General features: G+C 39.3%; 1 protein-coding gene across 1 annotated transcript; it reads left to right on the top strand.

Moving 5' to 3' along the window:
* Positions 1 to 7502: 7502 nt before the first annotated feature.
* LOC110488319 (tumor necrosis factor receptor superfamily member 11B) lies at positions 7503 to 10396 on the top strand. Its single transcript, XM_021560518.2, has 4 exons — positions 7503 to 7568; positions 7701 to 8082; positions 8588 to 8770; positions 8867 to 10396. The coding sequence occupies exons 1-4, from the start codon at positions 7563 to 7565 to the stop codon at positions 9211 to 9213; spliced, it is 918 nt and encodes a 305-aa protein (XP_021416193.2). The 5' UTR covers positions 7503 to 7562; the 3' UTR covers positions 9214 to 10396.
* The last annotated feature ends 17279 nt before the right edge of the window (positions 10397 to 27675 follow it).

Below are 27675 nucleotides of genomic sequence, written 5' to 3'. Positions count from 1 at the left end.
CTTTATATTCTTGACAACTTTGCAACAGCTTTCTTGTGAATTTCTCAATTAATGTTTTGAGGTAAAGTGATTCAGTCAGTTGATTATGCAACAGGTAAACCATAAAGTCCTTTGCCATCCTCCATTATTGTAAAGTGGACACGTGTGGATTCAATTTGTTCAGGGACAGAAGTTCAAGGTAATACATGTGGATAGATACAACTAACAGGTGAAGATTGAGTTGTATTCCGTAAATAGAAAGTCACAGGAGTGAACTGACCTGTGGTGGAGGTGCAGTGATTACAAATGGTTGACTGTGCTCTCTTTACAAAACCTAAAAACACCACAATAACTGAAATCTAGGCAAATGTCCTATGCGTGTATACACAGTTCTGTACCATTCCTTGTCATGATTTGTATTTCTTACATACGGGCACATAGCTAAGTGACAGTGTGTGAAGGAAGAGTGTACAGGGGGCTATTTTCTCCAGCTTGACTTCCCCACAATAATTGTACCAGATTGGGACAGACAACTGTCCGTAATGGGGCCACCAACCAGAACGCACTGTGTAGGAGAATGGGCAGAAGCCTCACCTCGGATTTTCTCAAGCCTCATCAATGGTGTCAGACAGGTAAATGTGTACCAACATTATCCAGAGTACATTAGCTCATACTCTAAACGTCATGTGTAGGTATTTCCTTAGTTCCTCTGATGAAGAACATCTTGAATAAAGTAATTACAAAACAATTGGGTTGTATCAGACTGAACTCCCAAACACCATGTCATTGAATACATGACTAATGTCATAGTCACATAAATCAGTTGTTTATCCATGTATAATCATGAATCATTTTGGTCAATCGACCCACTAGGCACAGATATCAATGCAACGCAATTTAATTGAAATGACGTGGAAACAAAATTGATTCAACCAATGTGTTAACCTGGAAAGTTAGTTAGTGCATCATCATTTGTTCCCTCTAGGGTGTACCATTGCATGTGTTATATCCACAACTAGAGTGACTGAAGATAATGTAATTCAAATGGCACAGAGAAAGGAAGTAGGCTCAATATCTTCGAGGCATTCATGAGAATGAGGTGAATCTGTTGTCAAGTGACACATCTTTGTGTCAAAAGCTCTGAAGAAGTCCATTATAATGTGGGAAAACTGAGTAGAGGGAATGTTAATACATTGAGAACAGATGTGGGGATGTGACTCGGCCTGTGCTTGAAATACAATGACCGAATTCTGTGGTATTCTGGTTACCTAAAATGGGGAAGGTGTCACGCCAAACATTCCCTCTATAGGGTAAAAGGATAGTCAAGAAGTAGGTTGAACAGTTTGATTAGTTTGTAGATGTCCTAACTGACTTGCCAAAACTATAGTTTGTTAACAAGAAATGTGTGGAGTGGTTGAAAAATGAGTTTTAATGATTACAACCGAAGTGCATGTAAACTTCTGACTTCAACTGTATCTCCCTGGCATATTACAGAATTTATCCAGCAGCATACAATACATTTTTGGACTCACCTTGTTGTGCTGTGCTCACTTGAACAGGAAGGTGGCGCGGCGGTCCAAATTTTGTCATCAAAGTCTGGCATTCTCTGGATTTATGGTGCTTTCAAAACAACTGGAGGCCGAATTTACAATTCCTAGTTGGATGACTGTTCAAAACCTATTTTCCCAGTCGGAGCTTGTTTATTCCCAATTTCCCAGTTGTCTTGAACTCATTGAAGTCAAGTTTTCGCAGTTCCGAGTTAACAGTTGTTTTGAGCGCGGTACAAATCATGCTTCATCTACAGCATGGCCAATGTTGAATGTTTATCATTTTAAACTTGGAAAAGAGCCCCTTAATGCCAGATTTGAGACCACACAGCCACTGTCACGGATTCCTTCAAAACCCCTCGTTGAATTTGAGATTTCCAACTTGTGTAACGTTTATGTCCAATGGCTGATGAGCACTGATCTATAATTTCTCTTCATATGACAAGGATTAAAAAGGATTTGCCAGTAGATTGTCGACTTGATTCATGATAATGACTGCTAGCTAAGATTTTGAAAGAATGATGTTGATATAATCAGTCCAATCAAAGCTACTGTACATACAGTATAATGTGATTTGAAGTCATTTTCTGTGGCCAATGACCTTTATCCTTCTTGGATGGGCAAGTACACTGGGGAAAAACCAACAAATGCTAACTCTCAAACTCACTCAGAAACCAAACACACACAGTAAACAATTCAAGCATCAGCATTTGTAGGTTAGCAGTAAAACCTTGAAATCAGCCCTAGCCTTAACAGGAAGCCAGTGTAGAGCACTGGAGTAACATGATCCAATTTTTTGGTTCTAGTCAAGATTCTAGCAGCCGTGTTTAGCACTAACTGAAGTTTATTTAGTGCTTTATCCGAGTCTAACCTCGAAGTGACAAAAGCATGGATTCATTTTTCTGTATCCTTTTTGGACAGAAAGTTTCAGATTTTTGCAATGTTACGTAGATGGAAAAAAGCTGTCTTTGAAACAGTCTTGATATGTCAAAAGAGAGATCAGGGTCCAGAGTAACGCCGAGGTCCTTCACAGTTTTATTTGAGACGACTGTACAACCTTCAAGATTAATTGTCAGATTCAACAGAAGATCTCTTTGTTTCTTGGGACCTTTAAAAGAGTTTAAAAGTAGAACATTTGACGGCATCCACTTCCTTATGCCTGAAACACAGGCTTCCAGGAATGGCAATTTTGGGGATTCACCATGTTTTATCAAAAGGAACACCGACATTTACAGTTGATTTGTCAGAGGATAAACCATCCACAGAGACAAACCAATATCTTACAGGTAAGATCTAAACCAGGCTAGAACTTGTCCATGTAGACCAATTTGGGTTTCCAATCTCTCCAAAAGAATGTGGTGATCGATGGTATCAAAAGCAGCATTAAGGTCTAGGAGCACGAGGAGAGATGCAGAGCCTTGGTCTGATGCCATTAAAAGGTAATTTACCACCTTCACAAGTGCAGTCTCAATTCTATGATGGGGTCTAAACCAGACTGAAGCGTTTCGTATACATTGTTTGTCTTCAGGAAGGCAGTGAGTTGCTGCACAACAGCTTTTCTAACATTTGAGAGGAATGGGAGATTCGATACGGGCTGATTCGTTTTTTATATTTTCTGGGTCAAGGTTTGGCATTTTCAATAGAGGCTTTATTACTGCCACTTTTAGTGAGATTGGTACACATCCGGTGGATAGAGAGACATTTATTATGTTCAACATAGGAGGGCCAAGCACAGGAAGCAGCTCTTTCAGTAGTTTAGTTGGAATAGGGTACAGTATGCAGCTTGAAGGTTTAGAGGCCATGATTATTTTCATCAATGTGTCAAGAGATATAGTATTTAAAAAAAGCTTGATTGTCTCCCTTGATCCTAGGTCCTGTCAGAGTTGTGCAGACTCAGGACAACTGAGCTTTGGAGGAATATGCAGATTTAAAGAGGAGTCCGAAATTTGCTTTCTAATGATCATGATCTTTTCGTCAAAGAAGTTCATGAATTTATCACTGCTGAAGTGAAAGCCATCCTCTCTTGGGGAATGCTTATTTTTAGTTAACTTTGTGACAGTATCAAAAATAAATGTGGGATTGTTCTTATTTATCTCAATTAAGTTGGAAAAATAGGATGATCGAGCAGCAGTGAGGGCTCTTCGATACTGAACGGTACTGTCTTTCCAAGCTAGTCGGAACCTCCAGTTTGGTGTAGTGCCATTTCAGTTCCAATTTTCTGGAAGCTTGCTTCAGAGCTCGGGTATTTTCTGTATACCAGGGAGCTAGTTTCTTATTACAAATGTTTTTTGTTTTTAGGGTATTACGCAAGGTTAAAATGAGTTCCTCAGTTAGGTGGTTAACTGACTTTTGTACTCTGACGTCCTTGTGTAGGTGGAGGGAGTCTGGAAGGGCATCTATGAATCTTTGGGTTGTCCGAGAATTTATAGCACGGCTTTTGATGCTCCTTGGTTGGTGTCTGAGCAGATAATTTGTTGTGATTGCAAACGTAATAAAATGGTGGTCCGATAGTCCAGGATTATGAAGAAAAACATGAAGATCCACAACATATATTCCACGGGACAACTAGGTCCAGAGTATGACTTTGGCAGTGAGTAGGTCCAGAGACATGTTGGACAAAACCCACTGAGTCGATGATGGCTCCGAAATCATTTTGGAGTAGGTCTGTGGACTTTTCCATGTGAATATTAAAGTCACCAAAAATCTGAATATTATCTGCCATGACCTCAAGGTCCGATAGGAATTCACGAAACTCAGTGAGGAATGCTGTATATGGCTCAGGAGGCCTGCAAACAGTAGCAATAAAAAGTGATTGAGTAGGCTGCATAGATTTCATGACTAGAAGTTCAAAAGACAAAAATGCAGCAGTTTTTTTGTCAATTGAAATGTTCTATCATGAATGCTAGCAACTCCTCCGCTTTTGCAGGATGTGCGGGGGAGATACAATGCAATGCAAATGAATTACTTAAAAATCATACAATGTGATTTTCTGGATTTTTGTTTAAGATTCCGTCTCTCACAGTTGAAGTGTACCTATGATAAAAAAATTACAGACCTCTACAAGCTTTGTAGGTAGGAAAACCTGCAAAATCGGCAGTGTATCAAATACTTGTTCTCCCCACTGTATAGTCCGATAACCAGGAGGGGAGGCTCATTTAACACAGTAGTAAATTCATCAGGCTTAAGCCATGTTTCAGTCAGGCCAATCACATCAAGATTATGATCAGTGATTAGTTAATTGACAATAACTGCCTTGGAAGTGAGGGATCTAACATTAAATATCCCTATTTTGACATGTGAGATATCACAAACTCTTTCAATAATGACAATAATTCGGTTTAAGTGTAATACAATGGAGTCGTCAATGACTAGGGTTTCAATTTGTCAGAGCTAATGGTGGGAGGCTTCGGCGTCTCAGACCCCGTAACGGGAGGAGGAGAGACCAGAAAAGGCTCCGCCTCTGCCTCCGATATATTGCTTAATGGGGAGAACTGGTAAAAAGTTTCTGTCGGCTGAATGAGTGACACCGGTTGAGCATTCCTACAACATTTCCTTCCAGAAGCCATGAGAAAATTGTCTGGCTTCGGGGACTGTGCAAGGGGATCTATACTACTATCTGTACTTATTGGTGGCAGAGACGCTGTTTCATCCTTTCCTACACTTAAATTCCCCTTGCCTAACGATTGCGTCTGAAGCTGGGCTTGCAGCACAGCTATCCTCGCCATAAGGCGATCGTTCTCCTGTATAGTATGAGTACAGCGACTGCAATTAGAAGGCATGATGTTAATGTTACTACTTAGCTTCGGCTGGTGGAGGTCCTCACAACTACATCCAGATAAAGTGCCCGGGGTGAAAAAGTTGAGGGACAAACAAAAAATATAAACGGTAATTAAAAAGTAAAAAACGTAAAGTTGGCAGGTAGCAAAGTAAGGTTAGCAACAAGCAGCATGTTAACAAGTCTACAAATTGTTACCGGAAATGACGAGACTGAGAGATGCCACAGGGATGAGACTGAAAATACTAATGGTATTTTCACCAGCCGTGCTTACAGAGGTTCTTCATAAACCTTCCAGCACCTTCCAGGTTTCTTGTAAACCTCGTTTTACCGGCGTCTTATTTAATTGGTCAGTTTGTTATCCAAATGCACATGCGGGTGTAATCAAATCATTTTAACGGTTAAGTACCTAAGAAGGTCTTCTCCTGAGTCACCAATGGAATCAAATATAGTTGCCTACACAAGCGTATTTTTGCAATAAGAAAGTCTGTTGGGCATACTTGAGGAATGATTTGTTAATTATCCCATGCCAAAGGAATGAGCGAATAATTGTTTCCATTTACAGGGGAAATGTACATCAGCACTTTGTTAAATATATACAGCAACAGATTTTTTAAAACAATTTCAATAAGAGAACTTCTCACATACTTAGTCATACTGTCTGGTACTTCTAATGGTCAGGCATTGCCATTGAAAGATTAGTGGAATCTGTGTATGTAGCTGGACAGGTAGGATGACTGACAGTGAAGGTGAACAGGTGGTCACGTGTCAGGTGACAGAGGAATGGATGAGACTGAGGCAGGAATTCCTTTAACCATGAAGTGGTATATTTACTGAGTAGTCTGTGGTGGATTCATGGACGCACAGAACTTCTGGATCAGATGGAGTTAAGGGAGAGAAAGCAGCGAGATCAGGCGATGGCAATTTCCTCCTTTTATGGTGTTGAGATCTGTCGGACATTTCCACCTGACCTAATTAAAGTGCCCCTGGCCCAGCTGAGTAAATGGCAATGAATTAAAGGAGTATTCCACCAACTCCATGGGCCTTTTCTACAGCCATGGTATTTGTATTGTTTTGCCAAATATGGAATTGTTTTAAGATGGTCATACTATGGATCATTTAGCTATTTGATTTAGAATTTTAGGACAGTTGGAATTTTAGGACAGAGGAAGACATCCACATGGGATTTTCATATTGTCATGCTGGTCATTGGCTTTGAGATTGAATTGAACATACATTTACACATTGACATCTTAAAAGGTAGAAATTTTGCATATGGGTGTATAATTATTTTGGTGAGTAATTTACACGTTTGGTGAGTAACTGATCAGTTGTTACCAGCTAAAATATTGTAATCAGATGAACGATACTTTTAAAAAAACTAGATGATTACTTATTGGATTACTTTTAAATCAGAAAGGATGTTTGTGAAAAAATACATTGACACCTTTCTGTTTTCTCAATGACATTCAATTTAGCACTGAAAAAAGTTGCAGTTTTAACTTTGTTCCACCTGAGCAAGTCTGACCACAAGTCACAGACCATTATTATGACGCACCAAATGTCCTTGATGGATCCATTTTGTCTTCTTCGAATGCTTCTTAAGGGGTAAAGTAATCAGATGATGTAATTAGGAACTGTAACATGATTACATTTAGAAAGTAACCTACCCAACCCTGTTTGTAGGCTAATAGCAATTATGCATGGTGAGAGGTTCAGGAAGTTCATTAATATATTATTTGATATGTCCTTCCCCAAGGGTTCCTAGTATCTTATAGTGACATTTCCTCCTATGAATAGACTAACAAGAACAATAACTAGTATTTATTATCAGTGCAATTAATGTATGATTCCATGACTAGCCTAACATCTCAGGCATTTCTAACAGTAAATTAATATGAGAAGAACTCTGCATAAAATGCATATACTATTGAAGGATGGAAATGGTCAATTCAGTAGAATAGGGTCTCTATTCAATCTGCAGAGGCTAATGCTCCTGCTTTAGCAGAGACTGCATTCACAGTAAACGCTGCATATGTCGGCTCAATCGGAAATGATCTTTATAGGAATTTGTAACGTTTCAGCTTGGTTAAAATTGGTTACTCATACCAACGTCAACACGTTTAACTGACTAATAGGCTATGTTAAAATCAACCTCAGTGACGCTTGCATGGGCGCGTCCTTAAATAGGCGGTCTTGTTTCTGGACCAAAGAAATCAAGCATCTATTTGAATCCAAGGAGAGGTGCATTAGCCTACATAATGACGGTATGTAGAAACATATGCTTAGTCTGTATGAAAACTGTATTTTTAGTTCATTGCAATTAATTGAATATGAATTTGTGAACCAAATGATGTATAAACAAAGTGAATGACAACCTGTCTGTTCTATCTCTACAGCTTTTTTTTATGTTGATGCTAGTTAGTGGTGATGGCAGTATGGCACTACACGCCCGAACTTTCAAGAACGATGATCGTTACTCTGGTCTTTCGTTAGTGTGTGACCGCTGTCCACCTGGAACGTACCTCCGCACGCCCTGCAGTGCAACGCGAAAGAGCGACTGTGCGGAATGTCCCAATGGGGCATACACTGAATTTTGGAACCACATCTCCAAGTGCCTGCGCTGCAGCATGTGCGCCGAGAACCAGGTTGTCAAGCAGGCGTGTTCTCCATCCAACAACTGCGAGTGCGAGTGCAAGGAGGATTACTACTTCAACAAGAGATACGAAGCATGCATCAAACATAAAGAATGTCCCCCCGGGTATGGAGCGAATACTACAGGTATGGCTAAAATAGAGGCCGCGTTTTACATACAGAAAATGTTATACGCCAAATGACTATTTCCACTTAATCTATTTGATTTAAACACTTTCTTATCATCACCGTTTACAGTCTATAGTTCCATATGCATAGGTTGCATGTTCAGATGTCTCAGTCTCTCCTGATTGTGTTTGTCTTGGTTTGGATTGTAAAAATGACATTTGGCATCAATAACAAATCTGCGAATTAAGGTGAATTAAAGGGATACTTCAATTATTTCATTTATGTAGATATGGTTCATTACCACGAAAGCAGTCTATAGACATGTAGTGACTGCAATACACACTATGGTTTAGTTAAACTAGCTACGCAAACAATTAGCAAACATGCAAATCAATCCCCCCGTTTAGCATGTATCGAATGTCAAACCCAAATCAAATCTTAAATGGATTGTGTTCCTCATTTAATTGGTAAAACATGATTTTGAGATAAATAACGTGGCACACATTCCAAAATATTTCCTCAGGTACACCACAACAAGATACAGAATGTGTGCAGTGCCAGGCCGGATTCTATTCTGAAGTTTCCTCCGCAAAAGCGACCTGTCAAGCGCAATCAAACTGCAAAGTTGGTGGACTGCGCGTGGTTCTGAAAGGCCAGGACTGGCACGATACACTGTGCGCCTCATGCCATGACCTCAAAACTCGTGGTAAAACACATTTTGAATAACAATATTTATAATGAACTAATCCTTTGTGGCCTCAACTGAGTTTAAGTTTCCCAACCATGTTTTTTTAATTTTCAGATGGAGCTGAATATCTGCATGAAATCCTTCCTACGTTCTTCATTCAACTTCACCAGACGATGGGAATCAAAAGAATGCGTCGGTTAGCAACGAGACTGCCACAAGAGGGAGGCAAGAAACCGCTCATAGGAACGGTCATGAAGCTTAATAGAAGGGGTCTTCACGACTTTATGAACAGTTGGGACCTAAGTGCAGGGAACGATCAGGTTAGGAAACTTCCTGAGGTGTTGAGGAAGATAGGGGCCTTCAACATGGGAGACAAACTAGAGCGTAAACTGGCATATATCGACCAGCAATCCAAACTCTGTGAAGAGTTAGTTGAAGTAGCCCAAAATGAGTTCAAGTAGCCTGTCATCCCCATCTTCTGAATAACATCTTGAGCAGGACAGCAAAAAGTTATTCAGTTCAACAGGTGTCCATTCATTTTAAATGGTCCATATAGGGTATGTGGGCTATACAGTCTAGACCAGGGTTCTCCAATAGGTGGAGGCCAAATTCTGCGCTTGTGTTTTTTATTTGACCACACAAGTTTTCTGGGCAAAAAGAAGATGTTTTTTATAGGCCTATATAATTTTCTTTGTTGGACATAAAATACTGTAAAATCACCAGGAAATCAGCTCAAAGTCATTTTAATTTAGGAAATCTGTTCCCAAGTATTCCTACACATACATAGGGGTATACTGTATGTGATCGTATCCCAATGTGATCAAGGATATTTCAACTGGTGACTATCTGGCAGAATAAAGAAAACAATGTGCTCTCAGTTTCTGCATAAATCTGATAGATTTCTTGATGGGACAAACCAGCTTTTTCTGTTAAGCTGGGCTGAATCGCATTTGGGTATACCTTTTTTTCCATTATTTATAACTGTGTTGCGGCCCTCCGACCATGCACTCAAGGAAAAATCGTCCCAAGGCTGAATGTAACTGGGGACCCCATGTCTAGATATATTGTTTCATTGATTGTTTCATTAAATGTATCATGTTCCTACCTCTGTTGCAATCAATGGTTACGCCTTCAAACACACACACACACACACACACAAAATGTTGCTGTTATGCAAACATGTTTTGTGATTTTGTTGCATTTTAGGAAAGATTTCAAGATTTAAGAAATATATTTTTATTTATTTAAGGCACACTTTTTGGATATGGAAAATGTTCTAATATAGCATAAGATAGAATCCATAAAGCTGTCCTTAAATGCTTTTTGCAATAATGTTTCTTCCTTTTCATGTAATTGTTCATGTGAGACACAAGGACTTTGGGCTACTCTTACATAAATGTCTCTCTACACTTCAAAGTATCATTTTTTTTAATTTGTGAAAAGTTGTCTTTTATATTTTGCTTTAAACTTTACACGGCACATATGTTTGCAGTAATCTCGGCACCCATAACCAAATAGACTATCTTTCGCACACGTAGATATACTATACAGTACAAGTTTCTGATCTGCTAAAGCCATTTTTCACTGAGTGTTACCCATGGAATGTGTAATCAGTTCAATAGTCAATAAAAACAATTCAACATACACGCTTGACTTCCTTGCCCTGCATCGTGAAGAGTTTTCATTATTATTTCAGCTGAAAGATTTCAATTTAATAACTTGACATAAGCATTGCTGTATCCACTCAAATAAAATAAACTCTCAATTTACACAAATAATCTGCAATGAAATAATCCAGTCAATAGCCCAACTATTGTGTGATCTAAATCATCGCTTACTTTTAGGCTACAGACAATAAACTGACATCTAGATCTAAAGACGTTTGCTTCTGAATGTTTTAAAGAAGTGCTCCTCTGTGTTCTCCCCAGTCATCATCACCTAGGAAATATCATCAAATCAAATGTATTTTTATAGCCCTTCGTACATCAGCTGATATCTCAAAGTGCTGTACAGAAACCCAGCCTAAAACTCCAAACAGCAAGCAATGCAGGTGTAGAAGCACGGTGGCTAGGAAAAACTCCCTAGAAAGGCCAAAACCTAGGAAGAAACCTAGAGAGGAACCAGGCTATGAGGCGTGGCCAGTCCTCTTCTGGCTGTGCCGAGTGGAGATTATAACAGAACATGGCCAAGATGTTGAAATGTTCATAAATGAGCGGCATGTTCAAATAATAATAATCACAGGCAGAACAGTTGAAACTGGAGCAGCAGCACGGCCAGGTGGACTGGGGACAGCAAGGAGTCATCATGCCAGGTAGTCCTGAGGCATGGTCCTAGGGCTCAGGTCCTCCAAGAGAGAGCAAGAAAGAGAGAATTAGAGAGAGCATGCTTAAATTCACACAAGACCCCGGATAAGATAGGAGAAGTACTCCAGATATAACAAACTGACCCTAGCCCCCCCAGTGTCTCCTGACCCCTCCTGTCTCAGCCTCCAGTATTTATGCTGCAGTATATATCTATTAACAGCAGTTGATATCAGTGCAATTGGTGAGTTGTAGCATACGTGTTAGAATCAAAAGTGCACAGTCTGATTGTGCAATGTTGGTTAAAATGGTCTGACAAGCTGAAGGCTTTGATATACTGGACATCAGGGGACTTTATGGTTCTTATTCCAGTTTAAAATGGCCAAGTAACTTTTTTGTTTGTTACTTGGGGATATAACCCCACCCACTTCGCCAAAGCACAGCCCCCACACCACTAGAGGGATATCTTCAACCACCAACTTACCATCCTGAGACAAGGCCGAGTATAGCCCACAAAGATCTCCGCCACGGCACAACCCAAGGGGGGGCGCCAACCCAGACAGGAAGATCACATCAGTGACTCAACCCACTCAAGTGACGCATACTCAACACAGTGTTGTACTATTTGCTTAGTCATCACATGCTCATCAGTACATTTGACGTTTTATCAGGCTTCATCACAACCCCTTTTCGTGTGATATACCACATACAGTACGTGCCCACACTTAAGGATTCTCACCCCACATTTTCACCCCTTAAATGCGCAGTCATGGCCATCATTATCACTGACTGTGCACAATGCCATCCACATTACACAGCCTTTTTGTCTGGTTATCTCAGTAATACGGACAGACGCTGCTGGAGGACATACTTTTCCGATGAACGATTAGGGAGTGTGTGTTAGGCAAGCAGTGTGTCACACCACCCTTGTTTTTAGAGGCAGATGGCCTTCAGATGCTTTCTCATTATGTAAACACAGCAAAACACTGAAGGCTTTTTATGAGTAGAAGGAAAAAGGAAATAGTAGCTGAAGGGGAATTTGAGCATAGTAGTATTCACTTCAATGCATAGCAGCTGGCTCTGGGAAAGTACAGTAAAACTGGATTATACCCTGCTGAGAAGTGACAAAACAGCTGTTGTGTTTCAGGATACATACCTTGTAGGGACCCGGGATCCGTATTGGCCCCGTTCTGAGTACGAATTCGGACCATGGCTCGCATGGAAGTTAGAGAGGCGGACCAGTAGCTGGAAGGTTCAAGCCCAGGGCCTGGCGATAAAAGTTTGGTCTCTGCTCCCAGGCACCATTCACTGCCGTTGTGCCCTTGAGCAAGGAACTTAATAACCCAGCCACACTGATCTGCAACTGACACTATGCTACTCCTATCCTTGTGTGTGTATGTAATGGAGGTTGGGTATTGTGACAATGAATCAAGCAATTTCAATTGTAAAAAAGAGAATGTATTTTGATGTGTTTCTACTTTTTTTTACAATGACAACAACAGCACAGTGACAACAAACATCACAACATGACAATAAACAATAGAAGGGGAGGGGGTACCTTTCATAAATACCGACAATTGATATATTAGGCTATGCTCTATGGTTTACCAATCAAATCAAACTTGATTTCTCACATGCACCGAATACAACAAGTGTGGACCTTACCGTGAAATGCTTACTTAAAGCCCTTAACTCTTCCTAAACTGCACTGTTGGGTAAGAAAATATTTACTAATATTTATTTAAACTAAAGTAAAAAGTGATAAAAAGTAACACAATTAAATAGCAATACGAGGCTGTATACAGGGGGCACCGGTACCGAGTCAATATGCGGGGGTACAGGTTAGTCGAGGTAATTTGTACATGTAGGTAGGGGTGAAGTGACTATGTATAGATAATAAACAGCGAGTAGCAGTAGTGTACAAAACAAATGGAGGGGTTGGTCAATGTATCGCTTGCCGTGCGGTACCGCCATGCGGTAACAGAGAAAACAGTCTATGGGTGACTGGAGTCTCTGACTATTTTAGGGCATTCCTCTGGCATTCCTCTGGCACTGCCTATTATATACAGTTGAAGTTGGAAGTTTACATAAATCTTAGCCAATTACATTTAAACTCAGTTTTTTTTTTTACAATTCCTGACATTTAATCCTAGTAAGAATTCACTGTTTTAGGTCAGTTAGGATCACCACTTTATTTTAAGAATGTGAAATGTAAGAATAAGAGTAGAGACAATGATTTATTTCAGCTTTTATTTCTTTCATCACATTCCCAGTGGATCCGAAGTTTACATAAACTCAATTAGTATTTGGTAGCATTGCCTTTAAATTGTTTAACTTGGGTCAAACGTTTTGGGTAGCCTTCCACAAGCTTCCCACAATAAGTTGGGTGCATTTTGGTTCATTCCTCCTGACAGAGCTGGTGTAACTGAGTCAGGTTTGTAGGCCTCCTTGCTTGCACACGCCTTTTCAGTTCTGCCCACAAATTTTCTTTAGGATTGAGGTCAGGGCTTTGTGATTGCCACTCCAATACCTTGACTTTGTTGTCCTTAAGCCATTTTACCACAACTTTGGAAGTATACTTGTGACCATTGTCCATTTGGAAGATCTATTTGTGACCAAGCTTTAACTTCCTGACTGATGTCTGAGATGTTGCTTCAATATATCCACATAATTTGCCACATAATCCACCTCTACGCAGACGACACATTTCTGTATACATCTGGCCCTTCTTTGGACACTGTGTTAACTAACATCCAAACAAGCTTCAATGCCATACAACACTCCTTCCGTGGCTTCCAACTGCTCTTAAACGCTAATAAAACCAAATGCATGCTTTTCAACAGTTCGCTGCCGCACCTTCCCACCTGACTAGCATCATTACTCTGGATGGTTCTGACCTAGACAACGACAAATACCTTGGTGTCTGGCTAGACTGTAAACTCTCCTTTCAGACTCATATCAAACATCTCCAATCCAAAATTAAATCTAGAATCGGCTTCCTATTTTTCAACAAAGCCTCCTTCACTCACGCCGCCAAACATACCCTCGTAAAACTGACTATCCTACCGATCCTCGACTTCGGCGATGTCATTTACAAAATCGCTTCCAATACTCTACTCAGCAAACTGGATTCAGTCTATCACTGTGCCATCCGTTTTGTCACCAAAGCCCCTTATACCACCCACCACTGCGACCTGTATACTCTAGTCAGCTGGCCCTCGCTACATATTCGTCGCCAAACCCACTGGCTCCAGGTCATCTATAAGTCTTTGCTGGGTAAAGTGGCGCCTTATCTCAGCTCACTGGTCACGATAACAACACCCTCCCGTAGCAAGTGCTCCAGCAGGTATATCTCACTGGTCATCCCCAAAGCCAACACCTCATTTGGCCACCTTTCCTTCCAGTTCTCTGCTGCCAGTGACTGGAACGAATTGCAAACATTGCTGAAACTGGAGACTTACATTTCCTTCACTAACTTTAAACATCAGCTATCTGAGCAGCTAACCGATCACTGCAGCTGTACAGTCCATCTGTAAATAGCCCACCCAATCTACATATCTCATCCCCATATTGTTTTTGTTTACTTTGCTGCTCTTTTGCACACCAGTATCACTACTTACACACCATCATCTGCTCATCATCATCTGCTCATCTATCACTCCAGTGTTAATCTGCTAAATTATAAATTACTTTGCTACTATCGCCTATTTATTGCCTTACCTCCTCACGCCATTTGCACACACTGTATGTAGACTTTCTTTTTCTAATGTGTTATTGACTGTACGCTTGTTTATTCCATGTGTAACTCTGTGTTGTGGTTTCTGTTGCACTGCTTTATCTTGGCCAGGTCGCAATTGTAAATGAAAACTTGTTCTCAACTAGGTTACCTGGTTAAATAAAGGTGAAAATTAAAAATAAATAAAAAAATGTAAAATAAAGCTAACTGGATGGAATATGGGGGAAAATGCACCAAATTCTTGTATAATCTTCAACATAGAAATGCTACCAAAAATTATTTACTGAAACTTGTTACAAATTATGTAGTCACCCATAATTCACCAAATTATATTTGGAAAGAGGTAGCAAAGTACTTTAAGTATATGTTTTCGTTTCGGTCTCCTCCATCTCCACTAACCAAAGTTAATTTTAAGGATTTATTTCTATTCATTTTATTTTTTGTTTTAAAACTTCTCTAGGATAGGTGGGACGGAAGCTGGAAAACATCCAGTGAAAATGCAGAGCGCCAAATTCAAATAAATTACTATAAAAATGTAACTTTCCTGAAATCAGCCAACATGTCAGATTTGAAAAAGGTTTTACAGCGAAAGCATACAATGCTATTATCTGAGTATAGCACCTCAGCAAACAAACACAGGCAATCATATTTCAACCCGCTAGGCGCGACACAAAACGCAGAAATAAAGATATATTTCATACCTTACCTTTGAAGATCTTCCTCTGTTGGCACTCCAATATGTCCCATAAACATCACAAATGGTCCTTTTGTTTGATTAATTCCGTTGATATATATCCAAAATGTCCATTTATTTGGCGCGTTTGATTCAGAAAAACACCGGTTCCATCGCGTGCGATGGAGCCGTGAATACTTATTTTTCACCATAATTTGCAAATAAATTCATTAAAAATCCTACAAAGTGATTTTCTGGATTTTTTTTTCTCTCATTTTGTCTGTCATAGTTGAAGTGTAACTATGATGAAAATGACAGGCCTCTCTCATCTTTTTAAGTGGGAGAACTTGCACAATTGGTGGCTGACTAAATACTTTTTTGCCCCACTGTTCTTCTCAGAGAGTATTAAACTGTTAAGAGGAGTAAAACAAGGTTGTCCACTATCGGCATATCTATCTATTATGGCCATCGAAATGCTAGCTATTAAAATCAGATCCAACAATAATATCAAGGGTTTAAAAATCCAGGGTTTAAAACCAAAGGTGTCATTGTACACTGATGATTCATGTTTTCTTTTAAATCCACAATTTGGATCCCTCCACTGCCTCATAGAGGATCTAGATAATTGTTCTAACCTCTCTGGATTACAACCAAATTATGATGTAATTAAGTGTACTATATTACGTATTGGATCACAAAAAAATACAACTTTTACATTACCGTGTATAGTTTACCAATAAAATGGTCTGACGGTGAAGTGGATATACTTGGGATTCATATCCCAAAAGAAAGAAATTCTCGCTACAATGCATTTTAATAGAAAGTTTGCAAAAATAGATAAAATCTTGCTACCATAGAAAATAAAATATCTGTCTATTTGTGGAAAAATAACCCGGGTTAACTCTTTAGATATATCCCAGATTACCTATTTGTTTATGGCCTTGCTTACACCTAGGAACTTGTTTTAAAAATTATATGAGCAAAAAATATTACATTTAATTTGGAACGACAAGTCAGAGAAAATTAAACTGGCCTATTTATATAATGAATATGAATTCGGAGGGCAGAAATCATTAAATATTAAAGCATTAGGCCACTCACTAAAGGCTTCAGGCATACAAAAGTTATACTTAAATCCGAACCGGTTCTCTAGAAGATTAGTACGAATGTCTCACTCATGTTAAAGAATGGCGTTTTCCCCTTTATTCAGAATACATTTTATCACTTTTGGCTATTTGAAAACGAAAACATCTCCAAAATATCGCTATTTTTAAAACAAGCCATAGAAAGTTGGTTGCAATTTCAGTTTAATCCACCAGAAAAGACAAAACAAATATTGTTTCTATTCCTATTCATGAAAATCACAAGTGAAATATATTGAAACACAGCTTAGCATTTTGTTAATCACCCTGTCATCTCAGATTTTCAAAATATGCTTTACAGCCAAAGCAAGACAAACATTTGTGTAAGTTTATCGATAGCCTAGCATAGCATTATGTCCAGCTAGCAGCAGGTAACTTGGTCACGAAAATCAGAAAAGCAATCAAATTAAATTGATTACTTTTGATGAGCTTTGGATGTTTTCACTCACGAGACTCCCAGTTAGATAGCAAATGTTCCTTTTTTCCAAAAATATTATTTTTGTAGGCGAAATAGCTCAGTTTGTTCTTTACGTTTGGCTGAGAAATCGACCGGAAATTGCGGTCAAGACAACACCGAAAAATATTCCAAATTTGCTCCATAATATCGACAGAAACATGGCAAACGTTGTTTATAATCAATCCTCAATGTGTTTTTTAAATATCTATTCGATTTATTTATCCACCAGGACAATTGGTTTTTCAGAAGGAGCGAGAGGAAAAATGGCTACCTCTGAGAGCCATCAGGTGACCACTTGCGCAATGTAGCCGCTTACGGGTATTCTTCAACATAAAGGCGTGAAACTACGTCACAATGCTGTAGACTCCTTGGGGAATACGTAGAAAAAAAGGAATCTGATTGATAGCCCATTCACTGCTCAATAGGGATGCATCGGAACGCAGAGCATTCAAAACATGAGTCACTTCCGGATTGGATTTTTCTCAGGCTTTCGCCTGCAATATCAGTTCTGGTATACTCACAGACAATATTTTTGCAGTTTTGGAAACTTTAGAGTGTTTTATATCCTAAGATGTCAATTATATGCATATTCTAGCATCTTGTCCTGACAAAATATCCCGTTTACTTTGGGAACGTTATTTTTCCAAAAATGAAAATACTGCCCCCTAGTCACAACAGGTTTTAAGGGCTTGTAAGTAAGCATTTCATTGTTAGGTCTACACCTGTTTAATTCGGTGCATGTGACAAATATAATTTGATTTGATATAAGCCCTGTGCAATTGAATAATTGTATACCTTACAAAGTTGTGTTTTTACATATTGCATCCCATCCCACTAAACTGTGGTGAGAGATACACCCATGTCCTCTTCCAATTTCCTGTTCCCAACATAACTGAGTAGGGATGTTGCTGTTTGGGGAAGAGGCCAACCAGCTTGTATAAGGTGGAAACCATTCCTTTCCAAATATCAAATCAAATGTATTTATATAGCCCTTCATACATCAGCTGATATCTCAAAGTGCTGTACAGAAACCCAGCCTAAAACCCCAAACAGCAAGCAATGCAGGTGTAGAAGCACGGTGGCTAGGAAAAATTCCCTAAATAGCAGCATTCCTCAGTTTGATGTCTAGCTCACTTTTAGATCCCACATCAATACCTTTTGAAGAAATACACTTGAATATAGGTTATAATTTAGGCATGTAAAACTAATGGCATCCTACAAGGGTTGGGGTTGATTATATTTCATTACAGTAAATGAAAGGGTCAATTTTTATGAGGATATTCATTCATTCATTCATTTATTCGTCTGTTCCTAAAATTGAGTTTCACTCCAAGAATTGACTGCACTGATATGGAATTGACTCCATACTGAGTGCCTTAAAGTGCTGCAAAGTGTGTGTCCAGAAAAAACACACAAGTGTATCATGCAGTGTTCTATTTTGCATTTTGTTAATGCAGCTATTACATAGCCTAGTGCAATTTTGCTATGTGTAGTTCTAGTTCTGAAAACAGACACAGCACACATACATTTGTTTTGTAAATATATGATGAGGATGTTTTCACTATATGTACACAGATAGTACAGTATAACATGCACGCTGCTATCACGAAAGCTTTTTCCTTGAATAGGGTTGTCTGGTTTCTCAGTGTATAACTGACAGTGCATTCAGTCTATGCAAATGACTTTATAAAATGAAATTTGACTCGAGGTACGTGCTGAGTAGAGCGACATGCTGACTAGACGTCAACTCAAAAATAGAAAGCATTATATTATACCAATGAGATCTAAATACAGCATCAACTCACCTGCAGCCCATACAAATGCACAAATCATACCCTTCTAAGCAAATAGCATGCTTTGCCTGGCTTTGTTTACGTAGAAATTCTATAAAACCATGAAAAACTCAGTCCTTTTACCATCTTGGGTTTCTCAATTTGAAGATGCTGTACTAAACAAAAAAATATTGAAAAAAGTGTTATTCTGCATGTGAATTGATTGTCTGATCCTACAATCTGGTGGTCAATGATCTTTGAGAAACTCAAGACCACCTTGGCCTAGCAGGAAATAGAGTTATTCGGTTGTGTACAGTACTACAGTCTTGTGTATTGTGCCAATTTGAATAGAAAAATCATATGGGCTAAAATTATCCCATCTAATTTGACTGTTGCGTATGCTTATGTCAATGGCTATTCAACCAACCAAAGCCCTAGAGATACAGTGCCTTCTGAAAGTATTTACATTTTCCACATTTTTTCATGTTACAGCCTGAATTTAGAATGGATAAAGTTTAGATTTTTGGTCACTGTCCTACACACAATAACCCATAATGTCGAAGCAAATTATGTTTTTAGAACTTTTTACAAATGAATTAAAAATGAGAAGCTGAAATGTCTTGAGTCAGTAAGTATTCAACCCTTTTGTTATGGCAAGTCTAAATAAGTTCAATATGTAACGGCCGATTCCGGACAGGAGAGGAAACAAGACAGGACAGACGGGTAAACGGACATGAGACAAATAATCCTGAAGCAGGGAAAAGAGCTTGGGAACAGACAGATATAGGGAAGGTAATGACACAAGTAATTAAGTCCAAGTGAGTACAATGATCGCTGATGCGCGTGACGGGGAGAAGGCATGTGTGCATACTGATGGTGGTTTGAGTGCGTAATGCTGGGGATCCTGGCACCAGGGGGAGGAAGAGCGGGAGCAGGCGTGACGTAAGAAGTATTAAACTCCTTTGTTATGACAAGCTTAAATAAGTTCAGGAGTAAAATTTGCTAAACACGTCACATAATAAGTTGCATGGACTCACTCTGTGTACAATAATAATGTTTAACGTGATTTTTGAATGACTACCTCATCTCTGTACCCCACACATACAATTATGGAGATGGGTAAGACATTGAAAATCCCTTTGAATATGGTGAAGTTATTAATTACATTTTGGATGGTGTATCAATACACCCAGTCACTACAAAGATACAGGCATTGTTCCTAACTCAGTTGCCGAAGAGGAAGGAAACCGCTCAGGGATTTCACCATGTGGCCAGTGGTAGCTTGAAAACAGTTACAGAGCTTAATGGCTGTGGTAGGAGAAAGCTGAGGATGGATCAACAACATTGTAGTTACTCCACAATACTAGAAAAGTTCAAGGAAAGCCGCACACTCTAGGAGCTCACCCTCCTAGGGAGGGTGACATGTTTGATGCTGAAGTAACGTAGGGACGATATCGAGTGGTTTGCTCAAAAAAATGGGATACAATACTAACCTAATTGACAGAGTGACTAGAAGAAAGCCTGTACAGAATAAAAAATATTCCAAAACATGCACCCTGTTTGCAACAAGGCACTAAAGTAATACTGCAAAAAATGTGGCAAAGCAATTCACTTTTTGTCCTGTATACAAAGTGTTGTGTTTGGGGTAAATCCAATACAACACATTACTGAGTACCACTCTCCATGTGTTCAAGCACAGTAGTGGCTGCATCATGTTATCGGTATGTTTGTAATCGTTAAGGACTGGGAAGTTTTTCAGGATACAAAATAAACAGAATGTAGCTAAGTACAGGCAAAATCCTAGAGGAAAACCTGGTTCAGTCTGCTTTCCACCAGACACTGGGAGATTAATTCACCTTTCTGTAGGAGAAAATGCTAAAACACAAGGCCAAATCTACACTGGAGTTGTTTACCGAGAAGACAGTGAATGTTCCTGAGTGGCCGAGTTACAGTTTTGACTTAAATCTACTTGAAAATCTATGGAAAGACCTGAAAATGGTTGCCTAGCAATGATCAACTACCAATTTGACAGCTTAAAGAATTTTGAAAAGAATAATGAGCAGTTGTTGCACAATCCAGGTGTGAATTAGAGACTTACCCAGTAAGCCTCAAAGCTGTAATCGCTACCAAAGGTGCACCTAGAAAGTATTGACTCATGAGTGTGAATAATTATGTAAATGACATATTTCTGTATTTAATTTTCAATACATTTGCACACAAAAATACATGTTTTCACTTTGTCATTATGGGCTATTGCGTGTACATGGGTGAGAATAAAAAATATATCTATTTTGAATTCAGGATGTAACACAACAAATGTGGAATAAGTCAACGGTATGAATACTTTCTGAAGGCACTGTACATGGCTCTCAGTCCAAAAAGTATTACATCATATTACAATCACCTTGTACATCAAGGAGACGGACTCATAGTCATTTATAATAATTGATATGTTCGTTCACCTCAATATTGACTCTGTCTGTAAGTCAGAGGCCTGGGTGCCATATCTTGGGCAATATGAGGCGCTGAACATTCATTTATTGTATAAAACTTTTCGTCTTCACGTTTAAAAAAAAAAAACTCTCTTCTAATGTTAGCAGAGTAAAATATAAAAAATATTCTGACATGCTAAACTGAGTGAACTCAACTGTGAAAGGTCCTGGCGTACCAAAACATGTGTTAAGGGAAGCCTGTTTGGATTCTCCCCTATCACATCGCATCAGGAGAATTACGTCATTGACAGAAACAACTTGAATTGTTGCATCTCATTGTGTTGTTGTCTTCCGGTGGCTAGCTAGCTAAAATTGTCCCTTTCCTAAATTAGCCATGGATGGAAATAGGGATTTGGACTGGTGGTTTTACTTAATTCTCAGTACTGGCCAGTGACGGCGATTCTGACCTAACCATAAATGAATACCACCATACAGAATACATTGTGCCCCTGGCCTGAGGGAATGGAAGTTCAATAGAAGGCGAATGTTAAATAGCTAAAGTTGCCCATTAAAAGAAATTAGGCTAGAGAGCAAGGATTTCTATTCTGCCACTGTGCCCAGGTTTTTTGTCTCGGATTTAGGCCTACAGTTGCAAGGTCCATGAACTAATAGGTTTATAGAGCAAACAACACAATTATTTTTTTATTTAAACAGGCAAGTCAGTTAAGAAGAAATTCTTATTTTCAATGACGGCCTAGGAACAGTGGGCTAACTGCCTGTTCAGGGGCAGAACGACCTTGTCAGCTCAGGGGTTTGAACTTGCAACCTTCCGGCTACTAGTCCAATGCTCTAACCACTAGGCTACCCTGCCGCCCAAACACATAGGCTTTTTTTTCAGGCTTGGATTCCTCAGTAATTTTACCCGCTACTGTTTAAGTACGTCATCGTGGTCCTGAGCAATGTCTTTGGGTCAAGGCTGACTTAGTCACTTTAGTTAATGCGTAGGCTGCTACACATAAACTTACCCATATAGAAAAAGTTCAAGAACATTGTATCTTAACCAGCAATGTTTGCCATGTCAAATACCATTGTAATGACTGTTCATTTTGGTGGTCTACAAAGGAAAGTATTTTCTGGGAAAAAGCACAGGATACCTTCACTTCTATGTGCTGAATCAGACCACTGTCTGTTCCAGAGAGTTGTTCATTAAAACCAGACCAGGAAAGGTCATGTGCCAAATGATGTTAATTATTAACAAACTACAAAGTAAACTTCAAATCCACTGTAATTCTTCAAACCACATGGGCCTCCTGTCATCAAATCTACAGAGCTGTTCATTTGCGCACCAGAAAGTATCAAGAATGTTGTAATGAGACCCACTGTGTCAATTCACTTTTGGTCTCCCAAGTGGTGCAGCAGTCTAAGGCACTGCATCTCAGTGGTAAAGGCATCACTACAGACACCCTAGTTCAAATCCAAGCTGTATCACAACTGGGTGTGATTGGGAATCCCATAGGGTGGTACACAATTTGCATTGGCCGGTGTAGGCCGTGAATAAGAATTTGTTCTTAACTGACTTGCCTCGTTAAGTAAAAAAGATCTATATATTGAATACTCCTAAATGCTGATACTCATGTATGGCTTTTGGGGGGAGTGCCAGGAAATTGACTGCAGTGAAATTTGATTATCTTAAAACACTATAAGGATCTGTTGCCATCTTGTGGCCACAAAATGAACAACAATCAAATGACCTATTTGAGTGTGTAAGCAAGCACAAAACAGTCAACGGGATGACAATAGTAAAAAGTTGTTCAAAGCAAGGAAGCGCTTGCTTGTCCGAGCAAAGGCAAATTGCTTCCTCCCTCCCTTCTGCCCTCGTTCACTTCCCTTTATGAACATGAACGAAGGGTCGAACAAAAAAAATTGGTGGGGCAATTCTAACATTAGTAACTTCTTTGTCAGAAAGGATGTTTGATTTTAAGAAAATCATGATGAACGTGGCCATTTTAGGCCCTTTTAGACCTACGTATGACCCTATTATCAGTGAACTGTAGATGATTCAGACATCTTGGTGTCATTTTACTTCTTATATTTTTCTCTCAAATATGGAGTATGTCTAGATTCTGAAATAAAATGTTTCTCATTCATTTATTCAAAATAAAAAATACATTCATATTTAAAAAATGACCCTTTCAGATTTTCCTTCTTTAAAAAAAATATTGTTTGTAACTATATACTCTTCAAACACATAACATTTCCAGAGTGGGCTCTCTGGTACTTTTAATAATATGACCCATTGTATACATAGAAATATAGGTAAATATAGGTAATTAACCAATCACAGCCTTCCTTTAGGATTGCACATTCAGCAAATCACCAGCAGAGGGAGTTCCCTTTGAATACATTTTCCGATTCCCAGTGTTGGTGGTGCTCAAAATATGGAACACTGGAGCTCTGTCAGAGTGGCCATCGGGTTCTTGGTCACCTCTCTTACCAAGGCCCTTCTCCCCTGATTGCTAAGTTTGGCCGGGCAGCCAGCTCTAGGAAGACTCTTGGTGGTTCCAAACTTCTTCCATTTAAGGCCACTGTGTTCTTCGGGATAAAGCTGTAACGTAACAAAATGTGGAAAAAGTCAACTGGTCTGAATACTTTCCGAATGCACTGTAAGTCTAAAAAGGGCCTAAAATGGCCACTTACATGAATCAAAATCAAATAAATTTGTATTTGTTACAGGCTTCATAAACAACAGGTGTAGACTAACAGTGAAATGCTAACCTGTGCGGCCTTCCCAACAATGCACAGAGAAAAAAAGAGAAATCATAGAAAAAAAGGAATAAATACAGAATGAGTAATGTTAACTTGGCTATATATGCATGGTACCTGTACCGAGTCGATGTGCAGGAGTACGAGGTACAGTGGCAAGAAAAAGTATGTGAACTCTTTGGAAATACCTGGATTTCTGCATAAATTGATCATAAAATGTTGATCTGACCTTCATCTAGGCCACAACAGTCTGCTTAAACTAATAACACAAACAATTATACGTTTTCATGTCTTTATTGAACACACCATGTAAACATTCACAGTGCAGGGTGGGAAAAGTATGTGAACCCTTGGATTTAATAACTGGTTGACCATCCTTTGGCAGCAATAACCTCAACCAAACGTTTTCTGTAGTTGCGGATCAGACTTGCACAACGGTCAGGAGGAATTTTGGACCATTCCTCTTTACAAACCTGTTTCAGTTCAGTAATATTATTGGGATGTCTGATGTGAACTGCTCTCTTGAGGTCATGCCACAGCATCTGAATCAGGTTGAGGTCAGGACTCTGACTGGGCCACTCGAGAAGGCGTATTTTCTTCTGTTGAAGCCATTCTGTTGTTGATTTACTTCTGTGTTTTGGGTCATTGTCCTCTTGCATCACCCAACTTCTGTTGAGCTTCAATTGGCAGACAGACAGCCTAACATTCTCCTGCAAAATAGCTTGATAAACTTGGGAATGCATTTTTCTGTCGATGATAGCAAGCTGTCCAGACCCTGAGGCAGAAAAGCAGCCCCAAACCATGATGCTCCCTCCACCATACTTTACAGTTGGGATGAGGTTGATGTTGGTGTGCTGTGTGTTTTTTTCTTCACACAGTGGTGTGTGTTCCTTCCAAACAACTCAACTGGGGCGGCAGGTAGCCTAGTGGTTAGAGTGTTGGGCCAGTAACTGAAAGGTTGCTAGATTGAATCCCTGAGCTGACAAGGTAAAAATCTGTCGTTCTGCCCCTAAACAAGGCACTTAACCCACTGTTCCTAGGCCATCATTATAAACAAGAATTTGTTCTTAACTGACTTGCCTGGTTAAATAAAAAACTGTAGGTTCATCTGTCCACAGAATATTTTGCCAGTAGCGTTGTGGAACATCAAGGTGCACTTTTTCAAACTTCAGACATGCAGCAATGTTTCTTTTGGACACCAGTGGCTTCTTCCGTGGTGTCCTCCCATGAACACCACTCTTATTTAGTGTTTTACGTATTGTAGACTCGTCAACAAAGATGTTAGCATGTTCCAGAGATTTTTGTAAGTCTTTAGCGGACACCCTAGGATTCTTCTTAACCTCATTGAGCCTTCTGCGCTGTGCTCTTGCAGTCATCTTTGCAGGACAGCCACTCCTAAGGAGAGTAGCAACAGTGCTGAACTTTCTCCATTTATAGGCAATTTGTCTTACCGTGGACTGTTGAACATCAAGGCTTTTAGAGATACTTTTATAACCCTTTCCAGCTTTATGCAAGTCAACAATTCTTAATCTTAGGTCTTCTGAGATCTATTTTGTTCAAGGCATGTTCACATCAGGCAATGCTTCTTGTGAATAGCAAACTCAAATTTTGTGAGTGTTTTTTATAGGGCAAGGCAGCTCTAACCAACATCTCCAATCTCGTCTCATTGATTAGACTCCAGGTTAACTGACTCCTGACTCCAATTAGCTTTAGCCTAGTTCACATACTTTTTCCAACTTACAGTGTGAATGTTTAAATGACGTATTCAATATAAACAAGAAAAATACAATAATTAGTTTCGTTTAAACAAAGTATTGAGAAACTTTTGTTATTGACCAAATACTTATTTTCCACCATAATTTGCAAATAAATTCATTAAAAATCCTACAATATGATTTTCTGGATTTTTTCCCCTCATTTTGTCTGCCATAGTTGAAGTGTACCTATGAGGAAAATTACAGGCCTCTCTCATCTTTTTAAGTGGGAGAACTTGCACAATTGGTGGCTGACTAAATACTTTTTTGCCCCACTGTATATATTGTGTTTTGAGAATTATTGCCAGCTTAATAACTAAACTTAGGAAACCATTAATTTAAGTTGTTGAAGTAGTAATCAGCAGTTGTATTAAACTACTGTAATGACTTTGCTGTACTTATGGTAGCCTAGGTCTACTCTTTAGTGGTTGCCTGCACAAAGTGAGAAAGATGTTGCATAATGCCACCAGGCAGGACCTGGCCATTCTGCCACCCTAGGCTAGACACAAAAAAATGCTGCCCCTACTAGAAGTCCCAGTAAGCAAAACGACGTTGAAAAGATGTCTAAAATACTTATTTTCCAGACGTTGAAATCAGGTTCATTTTAGGCTCTGAATTAAAGTTGAAACTACATTTCTAGACATCTATGTTTTGGCCAAATCAAGGCTGGTCCAGACCGGTCAAAATCTGAACAAACATAGACGTCTGCACCAAAAAAACATGTCCAAAAGTGTCGTCCCGTGCTTACTGAAATATAGCCTACAGTGGCACCTGAAATGTAATTTTATGAATGCCCATCCATGTGGGCTTCCAAGTTGCGCAGCGGTCTTAGGCACTGCATCTCAGTGCAAGAGGCATCACTACAGTACAGTCCCACTACAGTGGTTTGATTCCAGGCTTTATCACATCTGGCTGTGATTGGGAGTCCCATAGAGCAGCGCCAAGTGTAGTCTGGGGTAGGCCATCATTGTAAATAAGAATTTGTTCTTTACTGACATGCCTAGTTAAATAAAAAATGTGCTAGGCCCACTGTTTTTAACACTTGCTGTTGCATTGGCTTTATTAATCCTGATTTCTGCAATGAATAGATTTGTCTATTTAAACTCAGAAGATCAGCTACCCAACTATATCAGGAGTTATCCTGAGCCTATTTGCAATGTGTTTACACAGCCGGAAATGCAGAAGTATTTTATTTTTTCGTTATGATCAGGATACAAATTTGAAACACTGATCATGAACAGGCAGTTAACCCACTGTTCCTGGGCCGTCATTGAAAATAAGAATTTGTTCTTAACTGACTTGCCTAGTTAAATAAAGGTTTTTAAAAAATTATTAAAATGACAATTTAGCCCACTGGATTAAACTCCTGGATAGCAGTTGTAGCCTGATTGTCCATTCCATATTGTCCACTTTACTTTGACATGTCCTATTTTTAGGATATTTGGTTTGTTAACATGACGACGCATTTTGTATTTGATTGGGCGCCATTTAGGTGAGGCTATTTGTCGGAGAGACATGCACGATTTAAAAACTTTCCATCTCATTAAGTGTAAAACGTATCATCACTGTCATACATTTTATATCCAGCGTGTATGCTACAGAAAAGGCCACACACTATTTCTACTACATGATTTATTTTGGAGGATACATTTTTTTACAGAATGTTGGTGGAGTGCCGCTGCGAATGTACAAGAGATATATCTTGCATCCCTGCCTTTGGCAAAGCTTATCACAGGGCGGTATCAGCAGTCACCTAAAAAGCCCATATTCCAATGGTTGAGAGAGAAATTGTCATTGTTTTGGGGCAGTATTATGTGAGGTTTTGTGTTGTTGGAGGTGCGCCTTGGACAGTAGCTCAGAAAATGCCGCACTCGTCAATCTGCGGTGATAGGCA

Source organism: Oncorhynchus mykiss, chromosome 32 (assembly GCF_013265735.2).
Source record: "Oncorhynchus mykiss isolate Arlee chromosome 32, USDA_OmykA_1.1, whole genome shotgun sequence".
Lineage (NCBI taxonomy): Eukaryota > Metazoa > Chordata > Actinopteri > Salmoniformes > Salmonidae > Oncorhynchus > Oncorhynchus mykiss.
This window is presented reverse-complemented; position numbering and strand designations above follow the sequence as displayed.